This window comes from Haemaphysalis longicornis, unplaced genomic scaffold (assembly GCF_048455015.1).
Source record: "Haemaphysalis longicornis isolate Haplotype H1 unplaced genomic scaffold, Haemaphysalis longicornis Haplotype H1 scaffold_19, whole genome shotgun sequence".
Lineage (NCBI taxonomy): Eukaryota > Metazoa > Arthropoda > Arachnida > Ixodida > Ixodidae > Haemaphysalis > Haemaphysalis longicornis.
In genome coordinates this window covers 6,202,251-6,222,530 of record NW_027526288.1, presented here as the reverse complement: position 1 = coordinate 6,222,530, position 20,280 = coordinate 6,202,251, and the positions used below count along the sequence as shown (strand labels likewise).

The 20,280-nt window shown below is 46.3% G+C and overlaps 1 protein-coding gene across 2 annotated transcripts in view; it reads left to right on the top strand.

Moving 5' to 3' along the window:
- The window catches only part of LOC144166789 (alpha-N-acetylgalactosaminide alpha-2,6-sialyltransferase 6-like), a 138,399-nt gene that overhangs the window by 100,932 nt on the left and 17,187 nt on the right, over positions 1-20,280 (top strand). The window contains exons 1-4 of one of the 2 annotated variants that reach the window (XM_077696276.1): positions 1,601-1,764; positions 15,196-15,513; positions 17,357-17,455; positions 19,062-19,197. In XM_077696276.1, the coding sequence (XP_077552402.1) occupies positions 15,198-15,513; positions 17,357-17,455; positions 19,062-19,197 (551 nt within the window). In that variant the 5' untranslated portion in view covers positions 1,601-1,764; positions 15,196-15,197. Of the gene's footprint in view, positions 1-1,600; positions 1,765-15,195; positions 15,514-17,356; positions 17,456-19,061; positions 19,198-20,280 lie in introns of those variants that run through there. The other variant, XM_077696275.1, reaches the window with a different exon arrangement.

Below are 20,280 nucleotides of genomic sequence, written 5' to 3'. Positions count from 1 at the left end.
TCATCAATAATGAGTTTCGGTGAGGTTACATTAAAATGAACCTCCTTACCTTGAACAAAACGACTCCCTCCGTTTTTTAACATGCTAGGAAGCAAGCAAGATCATTGTGGAGTCGTATCTCTAATGGGTTTCTACGTCGCTGGCAGCAAGCTTGTGAAAACGCTACCACTGTGCCCTAGCTTTTTTTTTTGCTGAGAACGAATAAGTATTCCTTGTAACCGATGAAATAACCGATGAAACGGCGTTCACTGAAACGTCTTCTATGATTTGGCTTTCAATGAAGTGGCGTTCGATGAAGTGTCCGGAACCAGTTTTCTTACACAAAAAAAGAGTTGGCTGAAGATAGATTAGGTGAAGGTGGGTAGGGTTAGCTGAAGGTCAGGATATATTTACGTGTAGCCATACTGTAAAGTCACCTCGTGGTTCAGCTTCGCTACACTGCACTTGATTTACCGAGCCATGCAGCCAAGCATACAATTTCGACGGTGACGATACGGAGCACACGATTGGGATTAAAATTTCGGTTCGGGCTGTGCTGTAGAATAACGAGTGCAAGCATAACATGATGCACAACGCAGTACAATATCCCAGGCACATTTTTTAAAAGAGGATAATCTTTCTTGAGCTGCTATAGTCTTTCTTGGGCTGTCTTTCTTGGATAGTCTTTCTTGGGCTGCAAACAACAAGTAGTTTGTACAGCCACAACATTTCCAAACTACTGAATCTGATAGCATATGCTTCATACTTGAAAACAGTTTTAAGTAAAAAGAAAACATTAGGCCAATTGGAGGGACAACAACAATTCATATCTGGAAAGTACAACTGTTATTTTAATTAAAATATGTTTGCTCGATTTTTGCGATAAGAAATTTAGAAAACGCGTCGAAAACAATGTTTTGCTTTTAAATGCAAAAATCGCTCGCGCCAGAGCCTCGACATTAAGGCGGCGTTTCAAGTCCAACGGTAACGGCAGTTCCAAAAGATGGTGATCGATCAGTGCGAATACGGGAAAATTTAATGGGCGTTTGCAAACCCTCGCCGAGTTTATTGTGAGAGGAGCGAGACTGGAGGGAAAGAGCGTGAGAAGTGGGAGGGGGAAGCAGGAGAGACATTTGGTGGCAGGGAGGGGCGACGAAAACTGTCGTCTGTCGACCACATGTGCATCGAAGCGAGCAGAGGCGCGGTCACTTTTTAGTCTAATGGTATGCACTTTAATCTCTTTGGCTTAATTTGCCCTGTTGGCGGCATGAGCTGATCTATAGAATGCACTGTGATCAAGTTGAACCACACGATTTCCTTAGCGCGTAATAGCTTGGACGGAAGTTATTTGTCGCTGCACACTTTCCTGGCTACAGTGCAGACCGGCATTCCGCAACTGGTTCGCTGCAAGCCGGAAATCTAAGTGCTCTCGTCAGGCTCAACGTCTCGATGGAGGCTCGGCAGAACTTGGCGTGGTCGACTTAGCTTGGCAACGCAGCGGCGCCGGCCAGGTCGTTTGCGATTTGGCTCCGCGCCCTCCGCGCCGTGTGACGTCCTCGGCGGGCTCGCCTCAAGGCCGGGGACGACCGACGGCAGGGCGCGTGACTCCGCGCTGCCGCGACCGGCTTGTTGCGCGCAGCATCGTGTACCCAACAGCCGTGTTTGCGCTGATGGCAGCGCAGGCGTGCGACGCAGTTCTTGTCAACGGGAGCAGTGGACGTCGCGGTGTGTCGCGCGCGGAACTCGCACGCCCTTCTCTTTCATGAGCGCTGAGGAGTAATTGAGGTAAGCTTTCGCTTCGCCAGCTTAATTTAAACCTTTCAGTCACTTTTGTCAGTCATTTTTATCAGCAGAGGAGAAAGCTGACGCTATCTCACTTCTGCATATAAGTCGGTCCTTGGTATTGGTGTTGTGGTCCTTCATCAGCATGCACCATGCGGCAAAGCCATTTCTCGCTAATGTTCAAGCTCAAGAAGTAATGCAAATATCCTGAAAAAAAGATCAGTTCAATTGGCCGCTAGGACGCCGCTTTTATTACGATGCGTTTCATTTATTTGTCATAGTATAGTACACCGTGGAGTTGTAAATAATTACGAATTACCGTGTGTAGTCAATACACGGGCTTGCACGAGAGAAGCATGGTTGTAGAAAACGGCTGCAACTTGCGCTTTATCGCAAGTATATAGAAATAAATGTTGTGACGTTGAACTGCTCAGACGACGACATAAACACGTGGAGTTTCATTGAAACAGGTGGTATGAATAGCTTACAGTCGGAGTTTTAACCAAGCAACACGAAGCCACTGCTCTAAACACAACACAGCCACGTCACAAAGTTTATTTATTTATTTATTAAAATACTCTCAAAGCCCGAAGGCGTTACAGAGAGGAGTGGTTACATTTCATACAATATTAGTTACAGCCGTTTTGAAAGATGTAGGATGCGGAATGCTGGCGATGGAGGCGGGGAGGTGGTTCCAGTCGTCGCAGGTCTTGGAATGAACGAGTGAAAGTGGGGGTTTGCGCGACACTGAGGAACCCCTACCTTGAACCTGTGATCGTTTCGTGCGGAGTTGTAGAATGGAGCAGAAATGAGAGCCTGTTTTAGAATGGGGTTAGTAAAGTAAATCTTATGAAAGAGGCACAAGCGCGCAATTTCCCTTCTAGCAGCAAAGTCACTAAGTTTAGGAGAAGATTTAATTGACGTGATGCTAGCGGTTCGTGAGTAGTTTGTGACGATGAATCGAGCAGCCCGGTTCTGAACGGCTTCCAAGGATGAAGACAACACCACCATATGAGGGTCCCAAATCGATGATGCATACTCTAATTTAAAAATCTAACAAGGGCTTTATATAGTAAGAGTTTTAAAGGCACTGGAGCAAAAGCAAAATTACGGCGCAAGAAGCCAAGCATACGGTTAGCATTATTGGCAACATAATTAATATGTTCATGCCATTGCAGATTAGTGGTAATGTGGACGCCAAGGTACTTATAAGAAGAGACAGAAGATAAATGTACATTGTTAAGTTCGTACGGAAATAGCTCAGAAGGGTTATACTGCTTAGCGCCAGAAGAAACTATCATTATTTTACATTTGTTAACGTTAAGTTGCATCAGCGAATTATAGTTGTTGTGGAATACACAGTGCCATGTTGGCTTCCCAGGAGAAAATTGCACTTTATGCAGAGCAATGCGTATTAGCAAATTTGAAAAAAAAATGTGTTTTGTTTCCCGCACTTCTCGTCAGTGCGCCCTGGTGAATACGCGTGTAAATAAAATGTTGTGAAAGTGCAATTCAAAACGCATTTCACATTCCTTCTCCAACGCCATTTTCATTAGTATTTTAATAGGATTGCCCGACCTATCGTGCGAGCAAGGCTGACTGTCAATAAATTTTCTATGCCCAACGCACGGCTACCACCAGCCTGGCTCTCCCTAGCGCAGCATGAGTTATTTTCTGAGCAATCATTCTCAGTTTGCAACAGTTAATGACTTCGACTCTCCCAGTGTTACGTTAGGCTCAGGGACGCCACAGGGATCCATGTTAGGTCCTTCGCTTTCTCTTCTGTGTATTAATGACCGGCCTCTAAACATTACTTCTTCAATATTTTCGCAGATGACCGAGTCATTTATATTATAGGGCGATGAATAGGCAATTTGATGTGATTGAATTGCAGAGAGATTTTTATCGTTTCTAAGAAGGGTGCAAATATCAGGGTTGTAAAGTTAAATATTAGCATATGCGAACATGGACATGTCAGCCATCACAGCACTAACACCACCACAAACCATTTTAATAATACTCATATGAAAGAAATGTACTCTTATTTGGCGTGTACGTAACTTCTATCTTATCTTGGAAGATTCCGATTGAATGTATTCCAGCGAAAGCTAATTGCATGTTAAACATATATCTCAAAGAACTTGAATCAAGGGGCTGTTGCACACAAGCTCTTACTTTACATGGTACTGGTAAGCAGCAAACTGGAGTATGCAGCACCTGTTTTAAACTTTGGTCTTGAAACACTGATCAACTAATGAAAAATAACAATCAACAATTAAAAATAACAACTAATAACAATTCGTTATTTCTAATAACAATTTCACTGCAAGCGTCAGATCAATGAAAAATAGGGCAGTAATCTAAAAAAACTACTGATGCACAGCATTGTTACTCCGCTTGTTTTCATTGGGAGTTTTTTAATATATTTCTTATTTTTTATATTATAGTACCCTCAGGGCCTTTACGGCGTTACATATTAATATTTAATATCTTTTAATATTTAACAATATTGTGAATTCTAAATAAGAAATTTTAATTTTTAAATTGAATATATTGTAACGTAGTATTTTGGTTTACATTCTGCCGCTATTGTAGCATGAAGATCGGAAGGAAAAAGTCGAGACGTCGAAGAGGTTTTAAAGGTTAACTTGTTTACTTTACAGATGACATTGGTGAAATTTGGCACATACAAACTTGAGACAATTACACTTATTACATAGATGAAAAAGGCAGTCAAAAGATTCAGAGTACTTAACGAAACATGGTTGGCGGGCGAGGGGCTCCTGGCGTCTGGCCCCGACGAGCGGCAGCAAGCGGCTCCCCTGGTGTTGCTCTCCCTGAGGGTCATACCCGATCCTGGATAAAACTGTAGCCCTTTCAGGTTTCTTTACTATCATGAACTAAAAATAGGTTAAATCGCAAATAACAAACTCTCGTGTACTGTTTCTTCACTCGTTCGTACTGCATGCGCCCTTTCAATACGTTCGTAAACAAGATGTTAGGCAAGAGGGCATTTGCACCGGAAGTAATGAAACGTTGGAGGTGTGGTGCATTGGATGTACTTGCTGAAATTGGACGTAATGGCACGTTGGATGTGGTGGCACGTCGGATGTGGTGGCGCGTTGGATGTAGCGGCACGTTGGATGTGATGGCACGTTGGATGCAGTGGCCAAAATTGGATGTTTCTGCTCGTTGGATGTGATGGAACGTTGGATGTGATGGCACGTTGGATGTGCTGGCACGAAATTGGATGTTTCTGCTCGTTGGATGTGATGGCACGATGGATGTGTTGGCCCCAAGCGGGCCCAGCCGCGTCCGAAGCGCTTTTACACACACACTTGGGAGGAAGAGCCCCGGCGGGCGCACAGAACTAAAAAACAACCAGAAAACATCAAGGGATCTCCTCTTCGCGACACCTTCCCCGACGGAAAAAAGAGTGCCCTCACTCTTGCACAAAGTTTAAAACATAAGAAAACGTTTTCGCCAACTCACAGAGATACTGAAATGACATGGCATGCGGACTCGAGAAGACAACAACAGGCCCGCACATATGTTGGTCGATGAAGTATTTAGGCTGGATCAGTCACCACACGCGCGTGCACCTAATAGAGTTCCGTTCTTCACTTCACGCACGCATAGTCTCTTGTCAAACACAGGAGAAAACGTTCCATTTACATATACGAAGAAGAAAATAACAACACGGGCACTGGGAATAACACAGGAATAAGCATACACACTGTAAAAGTTACATCTTAAAGAAATCGACATCGTAAAAGCAGTTCCGCTAGCCGGTCCGCACACTCAGTTCTGAGGAGCTTGACGCGAAACAAAATGTGTCCTTGGACAACAGGTCGCATAAACATGACGCAAATTAACCGCTATCCAACAAAAGTGATCACCAAATAAAGAAAACAGAAGCGCAGTCTCAGCGGTCGCTACTCATCGAAATACTCAGTGCCTTACGGATAGGATTACAAATGGTTCATAAGAAGGCACTATAAAACAGAAATAAAATTATATACAAGGGCTCACTGTGTTGAAGTTATATCTCACGCACACGCGGAAATATGCGTACATCCGCCACTGTTGGGCACTTCACTCGAAACAACATTTCTATATTCAGCCCAACTCGTTCTAAACAGCCCTATTCCTCCTATATGACAAAATGCACCCACTAGAAATCTACACGTTCGTTCGAACACACTATACAAAACGAAGAAACTGTTAGCCAAGAAAACAAGTTACAAGAAAACTACTAGAAACGAACACGAACGAACAGCTCAAGAAAAACGAGTTACCAGAAAAACTGCCGACCATCCAAAAATAAAAGTTACGAAACGCAAAACTTGATATTCGGGCGCATCATACAAGAGATGTTGGCGCGTGCTGAATCCTCTAAGCACATTTCATTCGCTTCTCGTCGGTCAAAACTACAAACACAAACAAAACGAGCAAACATTCATGCATACTTTACATGAACACGAGCGATAGAAATGATAAAGATAACACACGATGAAATATTTGAACACAAGACTTTAAAAGTACACATTAGTTACCGTTCATGCTTACGGAAGAAGAAAGAATTGTAAAATCTCAGCAGTGGTGAGAAACTTCCGCCAACCCGACGCATTCGCAAAACTGCACGCCCGCTAGCTCTCCCCGTCCGCGGCATCCCGGGCACCCCTGTTGGTGTCTTTGTTTGTACTTCGAGCAGCGGCGTGCAGCGTAAACATCTCAACTCCTCGTTTCCCTCAGACCCCCAACCCCGAAGTGGCTGCCGTATTTGCTTCAAGACAAACCTAACTTCGGTGGAAAGGAGCCGAGGAAACGGATATCAGCAGTCTCTAATATAGCGAGATCTGCGCGAAAATCAGCCCTTTCATAGGCGCGTGGGGGTCTTCTTCTTCGGGGCTCTTTCGCCGGGAGAGCCGAACGCTTGTGCCGTTAAGATTCTGACTACATAGCTGTCCAACTCCCGCGCGAAGAGCCCACACACCCCACGAAAAAACGGCTGCACGCTCATAAATGTTTGCCTCAGCATCCACAACGGCTAGTTACATAAGCAGGCTGGTGCTGGCAAAGAAAATGAACCAAAGACAACCAATCAGTGGGCGCCTCGGACACGCGGAGAAGAAAAGCCTACAGGCCTACAGCAATGCGGTGCGCCGAGAGGCAAAAATCTCTCACCTTACTGCGTGCGCGGGAGGCTCGCCGCCGCGATGGAGAGTGGCGGTCGCGGTGACGTTCGGTCCGCGTCGGGGTCGGGGGCTCTTCTTCGAAGGAGCCGATGGCGAGCATGACGGGCCCGGCTTGCCTCGGGCTGATAGCGCGGTGCCGGCCGTGAAGCCGGAGAGTCTTTTGCGCTGTCGCACATGTCGCTTGCACTTGCAGGCCACGGTTTCAGGACGAATGACGCGAATTTAGATGATTCTTGGCCGGTGCATTGGATGAAGAGCTTGATGATGAACAGCAGGAAGATTAACGATGAGTGGGGGGAGCCCATGATGGCAGAGGGGGTCTTCGCTACCCCGCACCTATCACCACTTTTGTAACGTAGTATTTTGGTTTACATTCTGCCGCTATTGTAGCATGAAGATCGGAAGGAAAAACTCGAGACGTCGAAGAGGTTTTAAAGGTTAACTTGTTTACTTTACGGATGACATTGGTGAAATTTGGCACATACAAACTTGAGACAATTACACTTATTACATAGATGAAAAAGGCAGTCAAAAGATTCAGAGTACTTAACGAAACATGGTTGGCGGGCGAGGGGCTCCTGGCGTCTGGCCCCGACGAGCGGCAGCAAGCGGCTCCCCTGGTGTTGCTCTCCCTGAGGGTCATACCCGATCCTGGATAAAACTGTAGCCCTTTCAGGTTTCTTTACTATCATGAACTAAAAATAGGTTAAATCGCAAATAACAAACTCTCGTGTACTGTTTCTTCACTCGTTCGTACTGCATGCGCCCTTTCAATACGTTCGTAAACAAGATGTTAGGCAAGAGGGCATTTGCACCGGAAGTAATGAAACGTTGGAGGTGTGGTGCATTGGATGTACTTGCTGAAATTGGACGTAATGGCACGTTGGATGTGGTGGCACGTCGGATGTGGTGGCGCGTTGGATGTAGCGGCACGTTGGATGTGATGGCACGTTGGATGCAGTGGCCAAAATTGGATGTTTCTGCTCGTTGGATGTGATGGAACGTTGGATGTGATGGCACGTTGGATGTGCTGGCACGAAATTGGATGTTTCTGCTCGTTGGATGTGATGGCACGATGGATGTGTTGGCCCCAAGCGGGCCCAGCCGCGTCCGAAGCGCTTTTACACACACACTTGGGAGGAAGAGCCCCGGCGGGCGCACAGAACTAAAAAACAACCAGAAAACATCAAGGGATCTCCTCTTCGCGACAGTATACTGTTAGCAATTGTGAGTTTTTAATATTTAATATTTATTTTAAAATCATATATTTTAATAATTTGACTATATGTTTCTAAATACATTGGGTTATTTTATTGTTGGTTTACCTTTGTTTAGTTTCGCTAATGATGTACGTTTGCAGTAATAAAACGATTAGGTAACTTAACTTCACCAATTATACACTTTGTGGAGATGAAAGGCGTGGAGGTTCTTTATCGCAATGGTTTTATCCGTGTTTCTGTCGTTTTTGTGTTGTTTTATTAGAGCCATCTTTCCACCTTTCTTGGTTGATCAACCTACATTTTCCAATGGGGTTGTTAAGATACATATTTTATATTTCGTCCGTTCAATTTTATGTTTTCAGTTTTTCTGTAGTTTGTGTTCCTTGGTTGTTTCAAACTACCTTTGGCCAGGTTTGTCCGTTTGCGGGAATTTAACGATTAAATGCGTTAACTGCGCCGGTTATACGTTTTTGCTCAAATTCAGGGCACAACACGGTTGGTCAGTTTTCATGATTCTTTTTTTGGTATTTCAGGTTGTTTCTCGGGGCTTTTATTTTTGTCTTCGTTTTCTGAGAGAGCTGTATAAGATACTTATCTTCGATATCGTTAGTTTCTTCTTGAATACTTTAGATTACATATTATTTTTAGTGCCAGCTTATGTCGCTGCGTGCATTGATTATGATCATATATTAGGAGTTCCATGTGCTCATGTAAGGTGTTTTCAAGGCTCATATGTGTAAAATACGCCTGTGTGTTAGAATGACCTTCCTTTTGACGCTGTTCACAGACCCGGTGCTGATTTGATAAAATTTGCTCTTAGTAACGTAATTTGTATCTAGCTCTTGGTTTATACCGTGTAGCAGACCAAGTTACGTGAATGCGTTTTTCTGTTGCTGTTATTTTGTCTGTCTTTTAGGGATGACATACCCACTTCCTTCTTTATTCCCTCGGTTCTTAAGGGTAATCAATAAAAAAGAAAACACAAACAAGTCTTAAAATGCTCCTCATGATGCCCGCAGTGCATAAAAGGGTCGTTTTCTTTAAAGGATCGTGCTCAACATGATCACCAGCCCCAGATGCGCCTAATGTGGCGGTAATGAGCAGATTGCGTTGCTTTGCGGCTGAATAATCCAGTTATAAAAGTCCCGGTAGGTTTCTAGTCCCAATATGAATTGTTTTAGAACATTTAATGGCATGTTTCAGCTTGTTCGTTGTGAAAAAGTGCGCCTCATGGCCGAAGTTGGTCGCGGCGAAGGTTATCCGAAGCATTTACGAGTTAGGGAACAATCTTCTCGCATGACCACACGCAAGTAACTTGTGCTTACTGAACAATTAAGTTTCAACAATACCAAGGATAACACTGACTAACTTTGAGCGGCGTAATTTATAGCATGGTTAATATGACATTGTGTGACAATAAGGAGAGAACACTAATGAACAAACTGCCATACATTTCGATTTTCAATGTGCAAAGATGGTGCAGCGAGAGGCGTGTCATGGTCGAACGAGTCGCCATAAAAATCAGTAAGCCTTCCCGAACGACGGGTGCGGCCGCCTTAATTAATGCGGAGGCTGCTGGGTCGTGACATTCATTTTAAAACTGCTATTTATTTACTGAATGAGACAAGTGGGCACAGGTACGGAGACGTCCTTGCAGTGAGATCGTCCGTGACTTGTGTAACGGTACGTGCGTTATTTCGAACGCGAGTGGCACAGATTTTCCGCGATTAACCCAATCTAGAACTGTGTGCGCAGAAGAGTGTGCGCTCTCGATCGAGAATTCTCAAACGTTTTTTGCAACTCCGTGTACCTATTCGTACGAAGTACAGGACAGACCGCATGTCTGTGGAAGATTAGTTCCCTAATGCTGTGTAGTACCTTTTTTGTGCGCTAGATTGCTGCTTAGAGCTGTTCTCTTTGACGCCTCCGGCCCACACGGCGGCACACGATCTACATTACTTTGCTAACCAAACGGCTATCGGCTACCGCCAGTATAGGTTAATACCGGGAAGTGCTCTTCATAGGCAGATCTCTACAAAAAGCTGCAGCAGCCATCATAGAGATTCCGGTTGTTTCGCGTACTTCCACCGTTTTCCCTGTCTTGCTTCTTTCGTAGAAATAAAACTGGGGACAGGACCTACGAATGCGCGATTGAATTAAGGAGGGATTGATAGTGTACGTAGGTGTCCAACAACGTCCGCTGATAACTTTCCTGCTTTTTGAGAAATCAACTTGAAATTTTGGAGGGTAGGCATAATTAAAATATACTAACGGGGTTCGAAATGTCGTACAGAAAGGTTTAGTAGTTTTAAAATATAATTCTAGTTTTCAAGCTTTTTTTTCTCCCCTTAAGGAACATTCTCGGAAATTTGTTTACAGGAACCAAGCTAAAACATTTTACCTGAGGCTTTCTCCTTAAGCAGAGTTCGCGCCCAATTTGACTCGCAACAGGCGAGCGGCCGCCGCAGCTGCTCCCCGGGAGGCGGTGGCGCCTTGCAGCGAAGCACTGGAGAAGTAAAGGAGAGAGGGGGTCCGCTCTTCCGATATTCATCAGCAACCCCCGAGTGCTCTGTTGCATTTCGCGCTCCGAATGCAGTGCACATGAAGCTGCCCGATGTAGTTCACCTGGGCGCAGCCTTGCGACTCCAGAATTGTGGTGAGGGGAACAAAGCGGCGCAGTGGCCGTCAGTGACGTAGCTGAAAGCATAATAGTGCAATTCGTACCGTGACGCTTTGCAAGAATTAGAGGCAGAAGCAATAAATAAAAAAATGCGGTCAGCCAGTATTTCAGATATCTTTATTTGTGTGGAAGATTGAACGTAATCGATATTTCGCTAAGCCCTATTATTATCAAACTGGAAGGCTTGCGCAAATGCGCATAGGAGCATTGCAGCCAATGATAAAACTTATCGCTGGCGATGCGGTAAGCCACTCCGAAAGCGTTTGAGGTAACAATTTATACCATCCGCCAAGAAAAGAAGCCAGCAATGGTGCACACAGGGGATGCCGATGGGTATTGGAACAGCTGACCCCTCTCCCTTTACTTCTCGAATGCTTCGCTGCAAGGCGCCAGCGCTTCCCGGGGAGCAGCTGCGGCAGCCGCTCACCTGTTGCGAGTCAAATTGGGCGCGATAGTACGGGCAATAACCGTTGATTAAAAAATATTTATCTTATACTTACGCATAATTTTAATAATTTGTGACAGAAATAAGTGTGAATAAAAAGGAAATTGTGGTGTAAACATATATATTTGAGTTCAGAATGTGTATATAGCATTAAGTAACATCTTACGAAATTACGAAAAATGATGTCGGAAAGCCCAATAGTTGAAGAGAAAATGTTCCTTTTCTCAGCACAAATGGTGTTTTGAGTAATCCTACTTGAAAGTTTTCGTCTCATTTTTTAAAATTGTCGCTTCATGCGCGGATTTTCAGAAAAGCGAGTAAATGCTAATAGCGCAGTGCACTTCAGGCGTAAGAAATCGCTCTGATATGGCACAAAAAAAGAGCCGAATTACGTGCGCGTAAAAAGAAGGATACACGACCAGGCAGACACAAACAAATGTTTCTCAATGCATGCTTGTAGGGTTTGATTGATTGTAGGGTTTAACGCGCCGACGCAACGCAGGCGATGAGGCGCTCTGTAGTGGAGGGCTCCGGATTAATTTTGACCGCCTGGGGATCTTTAACGTGCGCCGAAATCTTGTACACACGGGCGTTTTTGCTTTTCGCCTCCATCAGAAAAGCGGCCGCCGCGGCCGGGAATCGAACCCGCGACCTCGTGCTCAGCAGCGCAACGCCTTAGCCACTGAGCCTCCGCGGCGGGTAATACTATTCCATAGAGCGCCTGGATGCTCTTGCTCGCCCACTGTTTCAAGTTCGAACTAACACAGCGCCATTGCGGCATATACCGCACTACCGAAAAATTGAAGTAATTGAGCACTATATTTGTGCGTAATTGTAAAAGTAACGTTATTACACATTTCTGAAGAAAAATTAACCAAGTACATACCACTGTGCGCCACACGAATCTTTCACTGTATAGGCAGTACCACATAAGGGCGCGTTTGGCGCCATTTTTAAATGATTACTGGGGCGCACCTAGGAATGCCACTACGGGGGGTATTTTAGAAGAACGTTATCATATTTGGGGACTATTACTCGGCCGGTCTTTCACTTTTTCTGGTCCCGCTGCGCTCTTGACAGCTGGGGCGGTTTTTCTCGGCCGTCATATATAAAGCGCGCGTGTTTGCAGGAGTCAGCTCCCGTGTCATTTTCCGCAAGTCGACGCCGCTTTTCGCCCCTTACGTAAGCCCCACGCCCTGCATTTATCTTGCGCTCAAGTAGCTCTCCGATAACGCCTTGATAACGCCCCGCACAAATGATCGCTTATGCGAGGGGACCGAGCGAAGAGGCGTCCCTTAAAGGAAACAAATGGAAGTTAAAGCTCGTGAAACAAGGGCGAACGTTCAAAGGGCCGACGACGACGCCTGGCAGGAATTCAACACCGGTCTTAGCGGGCACCGCGTGACTCCATCCGGAAATGAGAGGAGCTCTGCTCGCCATGCCAGTCAACGCGACGTCGATAGTTTTGGAATTGAGCCAGGAGAGAGGAAAGAGCCGGGAGCCCTTTCGCTGCGCGTGATAACACGCGTCGGTCTGCTCGACTTGCCGTGGCCGTCTTCATTATTTTCATTCGCTTCGATCTGGGATGCCAAGCCCTCTACAGCGCTAATCGAGACGAGACTGACACCCCCTTTATCCGCTTCGGGGAAAAATTACTACGGGCTCAAAGCACGCATGGTTACCAAGCTGCCGACGCTGTTGCTAATGTACAGCGCTTGCACTCTGCAGGCTGTTGGCGAGGTGAGAGGAGAGTAGCCCAGAGAAAGAATTAAAAGCAGACAGGAAAAAAAAAGGAGGTCATTCAAGTATTGCTAGAAGTGGATTTCCCCACATGGATTTGGCGCGCAAGAGGAGAAGCACGACCGCTTCTGATTAATATGCCTTGCAGAGTATTTTGCTTACCTTCGTTTAAAGTTGGCTTAAACGCTAAGCTTTTTTTGCGCCGTACGACATCTTCGACAGCGACAACCTCGTCCTGAAGCTGCAATGCGAGTGCATGCAAGCGCATAAAGTCCTTCTAGAGTTGGCTCAGATGAACAGGTGCTCACACTGGCGCGCGCCCGCAATATATGATTTTCTACCTTGGCCTTCACAAACACGTTGTAGGCGTAAAGGGTCATTCAAACCATGAATGGCTAAAAACCCTCGTTCACCACACTTTCACGCATACAAGCTCAGAAATTATACCGGCAGCTGCATGTCTTATGGTGATGTATATTTAACTGGCTAATAAAAAAAGCCACGTACCCGCGCCACTAAATTATGACGTGTAAAGAAAAAGCAAAAAGGGGAATTGTCTTAAACAATGGGGCTTCTAAGGTGTAACCTTTAGCTATGTCTGATAAAACATAAAAAGTGACCGCGGCACCACCAGGAATGGCACCAAAACGACCTCAACTGTAAAGAGAAAGAGGTTGGTAAAAAGCCATCAGGGTTCATGTGGGCTTTGAAGACAGGTCTCCAGAGCAGACGACTAGTGCGTTACAACTGCGCCAACTCGTCACCCCTGCCAGAGGGGAGCAAGACTATACCAAGTGCGGGCTGCGTGACAGGTGAACGTGACGGCACGAGAATACAGCAGGTGCACGCCAGCCACGGAGATCTCCGATTGTGGGGAAGCTGTGTCGTGAAGTGTAGCCAGTCTGCTTTGTTGGAGCAGTTCATGTCAAAGATGCCAAAAATTCTGGTCACATCACTGCAAAGACCGAAGAAAAGTAAGAGACGCAAACATGATGCAACAAGATAGAAGTCTGACAAACGTTAGGCTTCCCCATTCAAACTCCGTAATCAGAATTCAGTATCCGAGAATTTTTTATTCTGTAGAAGTAAAATATGACATGACAGGGAGAAAGAATTGCCTTCTCTGGTCGATTATTTCGTTTTGATGTAAGCTTTCGCTAAATCTGCGTGCAATTTCAATTTGGTATTGCTCTTTTAACATTCCTTTATGGCGACAGCCGTGAAAACGGGGTGCCCATGCGTGGAGCACGCGCCGGGGAGCTTGTCACAATTCCAGCTTCGGCGTTAATACTACACGACGCATGGGCCGCCCACAGCAGAAAAAAGAGCGGATAAACCACGTCTCGCGCTTGCGCATGTTCCCAGTGGAGCGTGTCCCCTCAAAACCGTCGTGTTGGAGACCAGCGTTCCGTTGCAAAGCACTGTCAAAACCGAGTCTTTCAGTCCCCGGTGCTGTAGCCTTGTTTGCGGTAAAGATGCATCCGTCCTGAGGCGGTACGCGCCCAGAAAGTTGCAACAGCTGTGAGTGTGAGCGATGCATGAAAAGACAGCCTGTGGTAGGTAGCATCGGGTAGGTTTCAAGGGTGCCGCGAAAGCCGTTGGCAAGCTTAAATCAATAGCAGAGAGAGAGAGAGAGAGAGAGAGAGAGAGAGAGAGAGAGAGAGAGAGAGAGAGAGAGAGAGAGAGAGAGAGAGAGAGAGAGAGAGAGAGAGAGAGAGAGAGAGAGAGAGAGAGAGAGAGAGAGAGAGAGAGAGAGAGAGAGAGAGAGAGAGAAGAATTGAGGGAGAGAATGCCTTTGTTGTCTGAAGGGAACATAAATGCTCTGTTGGTGAACGAGGAAGAGGAGACATACGAGTCTCTTTTTTCCACGCCTCGTGGACATAACTACATCTATGTATTTGTTTCACAAAATAAATTGAAATTGAAAAGAGTATCAGGAAATGATGAGAGAGATGTCACATCTCGAGAATGGTGTGATTGTCTTCATGTACACGGGACAATGGTGGCAACGGGACATGTAGAGATGAATATAATCGCGCCTTCTATTGCATTAAGACATGCCGCCAGGCTAGTTGCATAATCGCACCTTCTACTGCACTAAGGCATGCCACCAGACTAGGTTTCACACTTGCCCCGGTTTTATTCACACAGTGATGGGTTGGCGTCCTTGCCGTCGCCTTTTGGTGCCGGCCGTTCTCTGGCTGGCGTGCCTGCTGTGCACGCTCCAGATGCTCGCCGGCTTCGCCTCCTTCGACCAATCTACGGGAGAAAGCGAAGGAGCGTCCCTGGTGCCGAGGGTGCGCAGACTGCGTCCCCGGCACGTGGGCGGAGACCGTGAGGTGAGGGGTCGCACCTACCAGCGACACGGCGCTGAGCCCGTGGACGCCCAGCATCGGGAGCTGCACCAGGAGAGGCTCCGGCTCAACCGACTCGTGCGTCCGCACCTGGTGGCTCGGAGACAGATATTCAGTGAGTGGCGCTGCGGCGAACATGGACAGCTAGAATGTAAAATGGATCAATGCATCGATTGGCACGAGGATGGCTTAACTTGTGAAACTTTGGTGAGACACGTTTCCCTGTGAAGATCTAAAAGCTTTTTTTCTGTAAAATAATTTATTCAGTGCTTTATGAAGGGCAGCGTTTCCGCGTAAGGACAGTGTGGGCCTCAAATGGCACCCGTGGATTGTGCCACGCACCTTTGTGAAACTACACCAATCCGAAAGCATTCCTGTCCCTCTACGGCGAGCCCTCTGCTGTTCGTGCACCTTCCGATTTTCAGACGCAGCGACAACAACCTGCTGCGTTCTTTTAGCGTTGCTACCGTGGCAAGTGGTTTGTTCAGTATGTTGTAAAGATATGCGAAATCATGGAATGAACAACGGTTTTCGCTTGCTTAGCAATTGTCTTAGACGTTTTATGGAATGTGCCAGACGTGTTACGTGGTGCGAAAACGCCGAAGAGGGGTTCGTTAGTATCTATAGTGCTTGTTTGACTCACTGGCTTTGATTGGTCTAGCCTTGAGTTATGGTTTGGCTTATTAGTGGCGTGAAATTTGAGCGGATGTTTTTAAAAGTTCGCCTGGAAACGACCGGCTTTTTCGCTGCCTGTGGTCGGAAGGCATGATGGATGATTTCAGATCGATGTTAAAGTGTTTCAGAAGATTAGATTGTAGACAGGAAGTAAGAGCATGTTGCTTCCCTGTATGGGAATATTTTAAGCTTTTGTAAAAGTAGACAGTAGACCGACACCCCTCCCCCCTGCCGGTGATAGGCAGCTTGTGGGCTCTAGAAGAAATACACAGCATTAACACGCTACTAAGAGTCATGACAGAAGAAACATTTCGGTTAGCCGTTACAGGCGTGCAGCTAGTTACACCGTTTTATTACGTTCACACTATACACCTTCTTTCTTGGACGAAATTCACATTCTGTCTTATTGCTGGACAGCATGTCTTTCTGTGCAACCCGCAACAAGTAATCTTTACGACCGTTTTCGTTCGTTGGCCAACTCTGTAAGCGAACACCAAATGCACACACATATTGCTCAATTAAATGTGTAATTATGACGTTTGTTAGCTCAGCTGTGCATGCGCCAGTGAAAGCCGATGTATCCCACTTTGCCGGGGTCTCGGCGTCTCGGCCATGGTTGAACTGGGATTCCCCTGAGTAGAGGGTAGATAAACGCCTGGATCACTTCAGACTCCTGTCTTTCCGCGTCCCCTGTTACGGGCCCGCAGATGCCGGGATTGCGAGAAGCAGAGATGCTTGCTCTGTTCTACGAGCATATTTTCATGGCTGATGTCGTGCAGCTTTGCCGTACGGAACGAGATGGTGATCTTAATGGGTCGGCCTTTGTAAATACATGAGGTATCTCTCATAAGGCTTGGCCAGAGGGCATGTGCAATTGATGTTCCACGTGTTATCTATTTGAATTCTCACTGACCTTCTCTTGACACTGATCGCGTTTTATCCACTCCGCATCGATGTTCCCCAGCGTATCCACCTGATTGCACTTAGACAGGTCGCAATCTTTGTGATGAGGACGCGCTGCGCAATATCATGACTCTCTTTAGTGCGTTTTCGCTATCCTCACCTGTGCAAAACATCTAAGGAAAAAGAAAGCCGAGGAGCGGTGATGTCGTGTGGAGAAGGCTCCACGCGGACAATGGTAAGGCACTGAAAGGCGGAAGCGCCACTATTCCTGCTGCTTTTTGTTTTGGCTCCTTGGAAATTTTTTATGTACGGACACGCTTTGGTTATCGGCTCATCGGCTACAGGACGTGACGAGAGCTGTCGCCATTGCCGTAACGCAGGTGCCCCATCGTCGCAAGGTGGAGCCGAGGCCTCTGATTTCGTGGGACAGGAGCAGCCGAACGTCAGCTGTGCCACCTGCGCACTGGTCGGGTACTCAGGTATGCGCCCAAAGGTTTCACCAGAAGTTGATTCACGCGGAGTCACCTTTTTAATGCTGTTTTACTCTCCGAGAATACTGTCGACAGTAGTTGCAACAAAACCCGCGCCACATATATCTGGCGTCGGTTTTGTTGCAACTACGTGCACCTTATAAGGTGCACGTACTCGCACTCTATGTGGCGCACCTTGTGTGTGTAAGCGTCTGCGTCACGGGTAGCGCCTCCATGGAAATGCTGGAGAAGCCACGGAAGCACCCCTTGCCGCTGCATTCAGCGCATGGTAAAGGATCGTGACGACTTCTGAGGTGCCGTAGTCACTTTCATTCATGATGAATCCTCTGACACACTGAGCAACAACCACGCAGGCGTGGATATCCAATGTCATCCGACGGTATTAAACAGGGCCATGAAGACAAAATAGTAGAAGTTTGTTTCATTAAAAAGTCTGACTTGTCGCGATAACCACAAAAACAATTTAATCGCCAACTCCTAATAAATAATGGGTATACAGTATAAGCTCGTTAATTCAAATTCGAAGGGTACCATAAAATTATTCGAATTAAGCGGAGTTCGAATTAGCGGGTGGGCGCTAGAATGAATGGACATCGCGCCACACTGCGCGTGGAGAACACAAAGTCACTTCTGGACTCGTTATAGCGAATTAGGCGCTACAAAACGTTTGTGGCAGGTGATCTCGTAAATAATTTTCATTCAACTGGAACAGCGAACGGCACCGGTGGCGCGGCGCCCGCTGCAGAAGCAAAATAATCTGCTGGAGCAGCGTAGCGCGCGCTCTACACTGTTGTTTTTCTGTTTCGTTGTTTTGGATCTCTAGTTTGGTTTGGTTTGGTTTGAATTTGCAACTTATTGTAATCACTCTTGTCCGATCTCTTTTGCGAGGATCGATGGAAACCAGGGGATCCCAGTTGGAATGAACCGATCTGTGTACCGACGCGTTCGATTAATCAGAAGTTTTCTCCCATTGAAATTACAGGGCTGTGGCGGGACCAGGGCGTCGATTCGGATTAACCGCAAGTTGGCATTAACCGAGTTCGAATTAACGGGCTTTTACTGTACTAATAAATACAACTCCCCAGCGGCATCTCAACGACGTCACAGAATCTTGTTTGTTAGATTGGCGGTCGCCAAACTTAGCCCCCGCCGTCCATGGAACATGACTGGGCTATTGTATGAAGGCCTCCGACTTTGTTCGATCGTATCACTTGAATATTGATGTGCAGTTAACACACTGACAATTATCTTTTTAAGATGACCATATTACGTCCCCCCTGTCCATATGTCCATATTGCGTCACTGGAGCGCGAAATTTGAAAGTTTTTTGATAGTTGTTGGACGTTTTTCAGTTAAAGGCATTATGTGGCTAGCGGAGCTGAGGAAGTTATCAAAAACCAGTTTTTTTCAAACTGAACAAAGCTGTTGTATGTCTTCATGGCCTTTTTGAAGAACATTGGAACGTTGTGTTATGCGGGACCTTAGTATAACAACATGACTGTGCAACTTGCGTGATCAGGCAGGCCGAACCCGCTTTGTGGCGCCCTTCTGCGTGACCCGTCACCAAGCAGGACGTACATACCTTTTTATGCAGGTCACCTGTTGGGTTCGGGCCTGGGAGGATCAGTGGACGCATCTGACTGCGTCATCCGCCTGGGCCGGTCCCCGGGTCAGGGCTACGACCAGGACGTCGGAAGCAAGACCACGTTTCGTCTGCTGCACGCAGACACGTGAGTATAGTCGATGACGTCATAGGGAACGGGGAAGTGCCCCCGTAGAACTTCTTTGAAGATAAGATGGCGCTTATTCCGAGCAGTAGTTAGCACTGACATTTTGAAATCGAATTTTTTTGCCTGAACAATTTCTTTACATAGAAGCCATAAGCTAAATGTAATGAAACTTTAAGGTGTCCCCGGGACATTTTATCCCATTTTAAAGCGCCCCACATCATTGCTACCGGCATGCTGCCGCTACCTGTTACGCAGCTTTCCAAGAAAAACCGGAGAACTAAAAAAAAAACGACACACTCAGCGCATGCTCAGTGCACTCATCACCTACTGTGGAATTTTCGTACTTGCCCTGCCCATTATGTAATACCCAGCAAGGGGCCCTTAAGGGTAGAATAAATGATGATGATGATGATACAAATTTCTACTTGGAATATTTCATATACTAGCACTGGGCTATGTTTAAGTAGCGTTAAAAAGTACCTGCGTGGCAACTAACACTATGTAGACAACCGAAGCATCCGTATAAACATCGGCGGCAGCAACGAGAACGCTGTTCATCAAGCCACGGACAAAGGGGGTCACTAGAGAATGTTTCTTTTAAAACGGCGCTTTCATATATAGCTTGCTCTTTTTTGCAGGCTAGCCTTATTTCGCAACAATGCGGAATCTTGAATTTCCCCGCATTTCCCCGAGGGGAAGAATGTGAAAGTGCGAATGCACGAGTTGAATTTGCGCGGTTCGGTAATGTTCGCGAAAGAGAGATCACACACACACACACAACTACAAAGAAAGAAAGATGCATTTATTCACAGACACCTATTTGTGTTGTCGTTGTACTTGATTGCTAGAGCGGATCTCAGCTTTGAAATTTCGTGTCAGTACTCCTTTAAGCGGGTGCATTAGCCCTTCTCACGCCCGATTCCTGGCCAATCCCCCACGTGGGTATGTGCCATGCACAGACACCTATTTGTGTTGACGTTGTACTTGATTGCTAGAGCGGATCTCAGCTTTGAAATTTCGTGTCAGTACTCTAGCCCTTCTCACGCCCGATTCCTGGCCAATCCCCCACGTGGGTATGTGCCA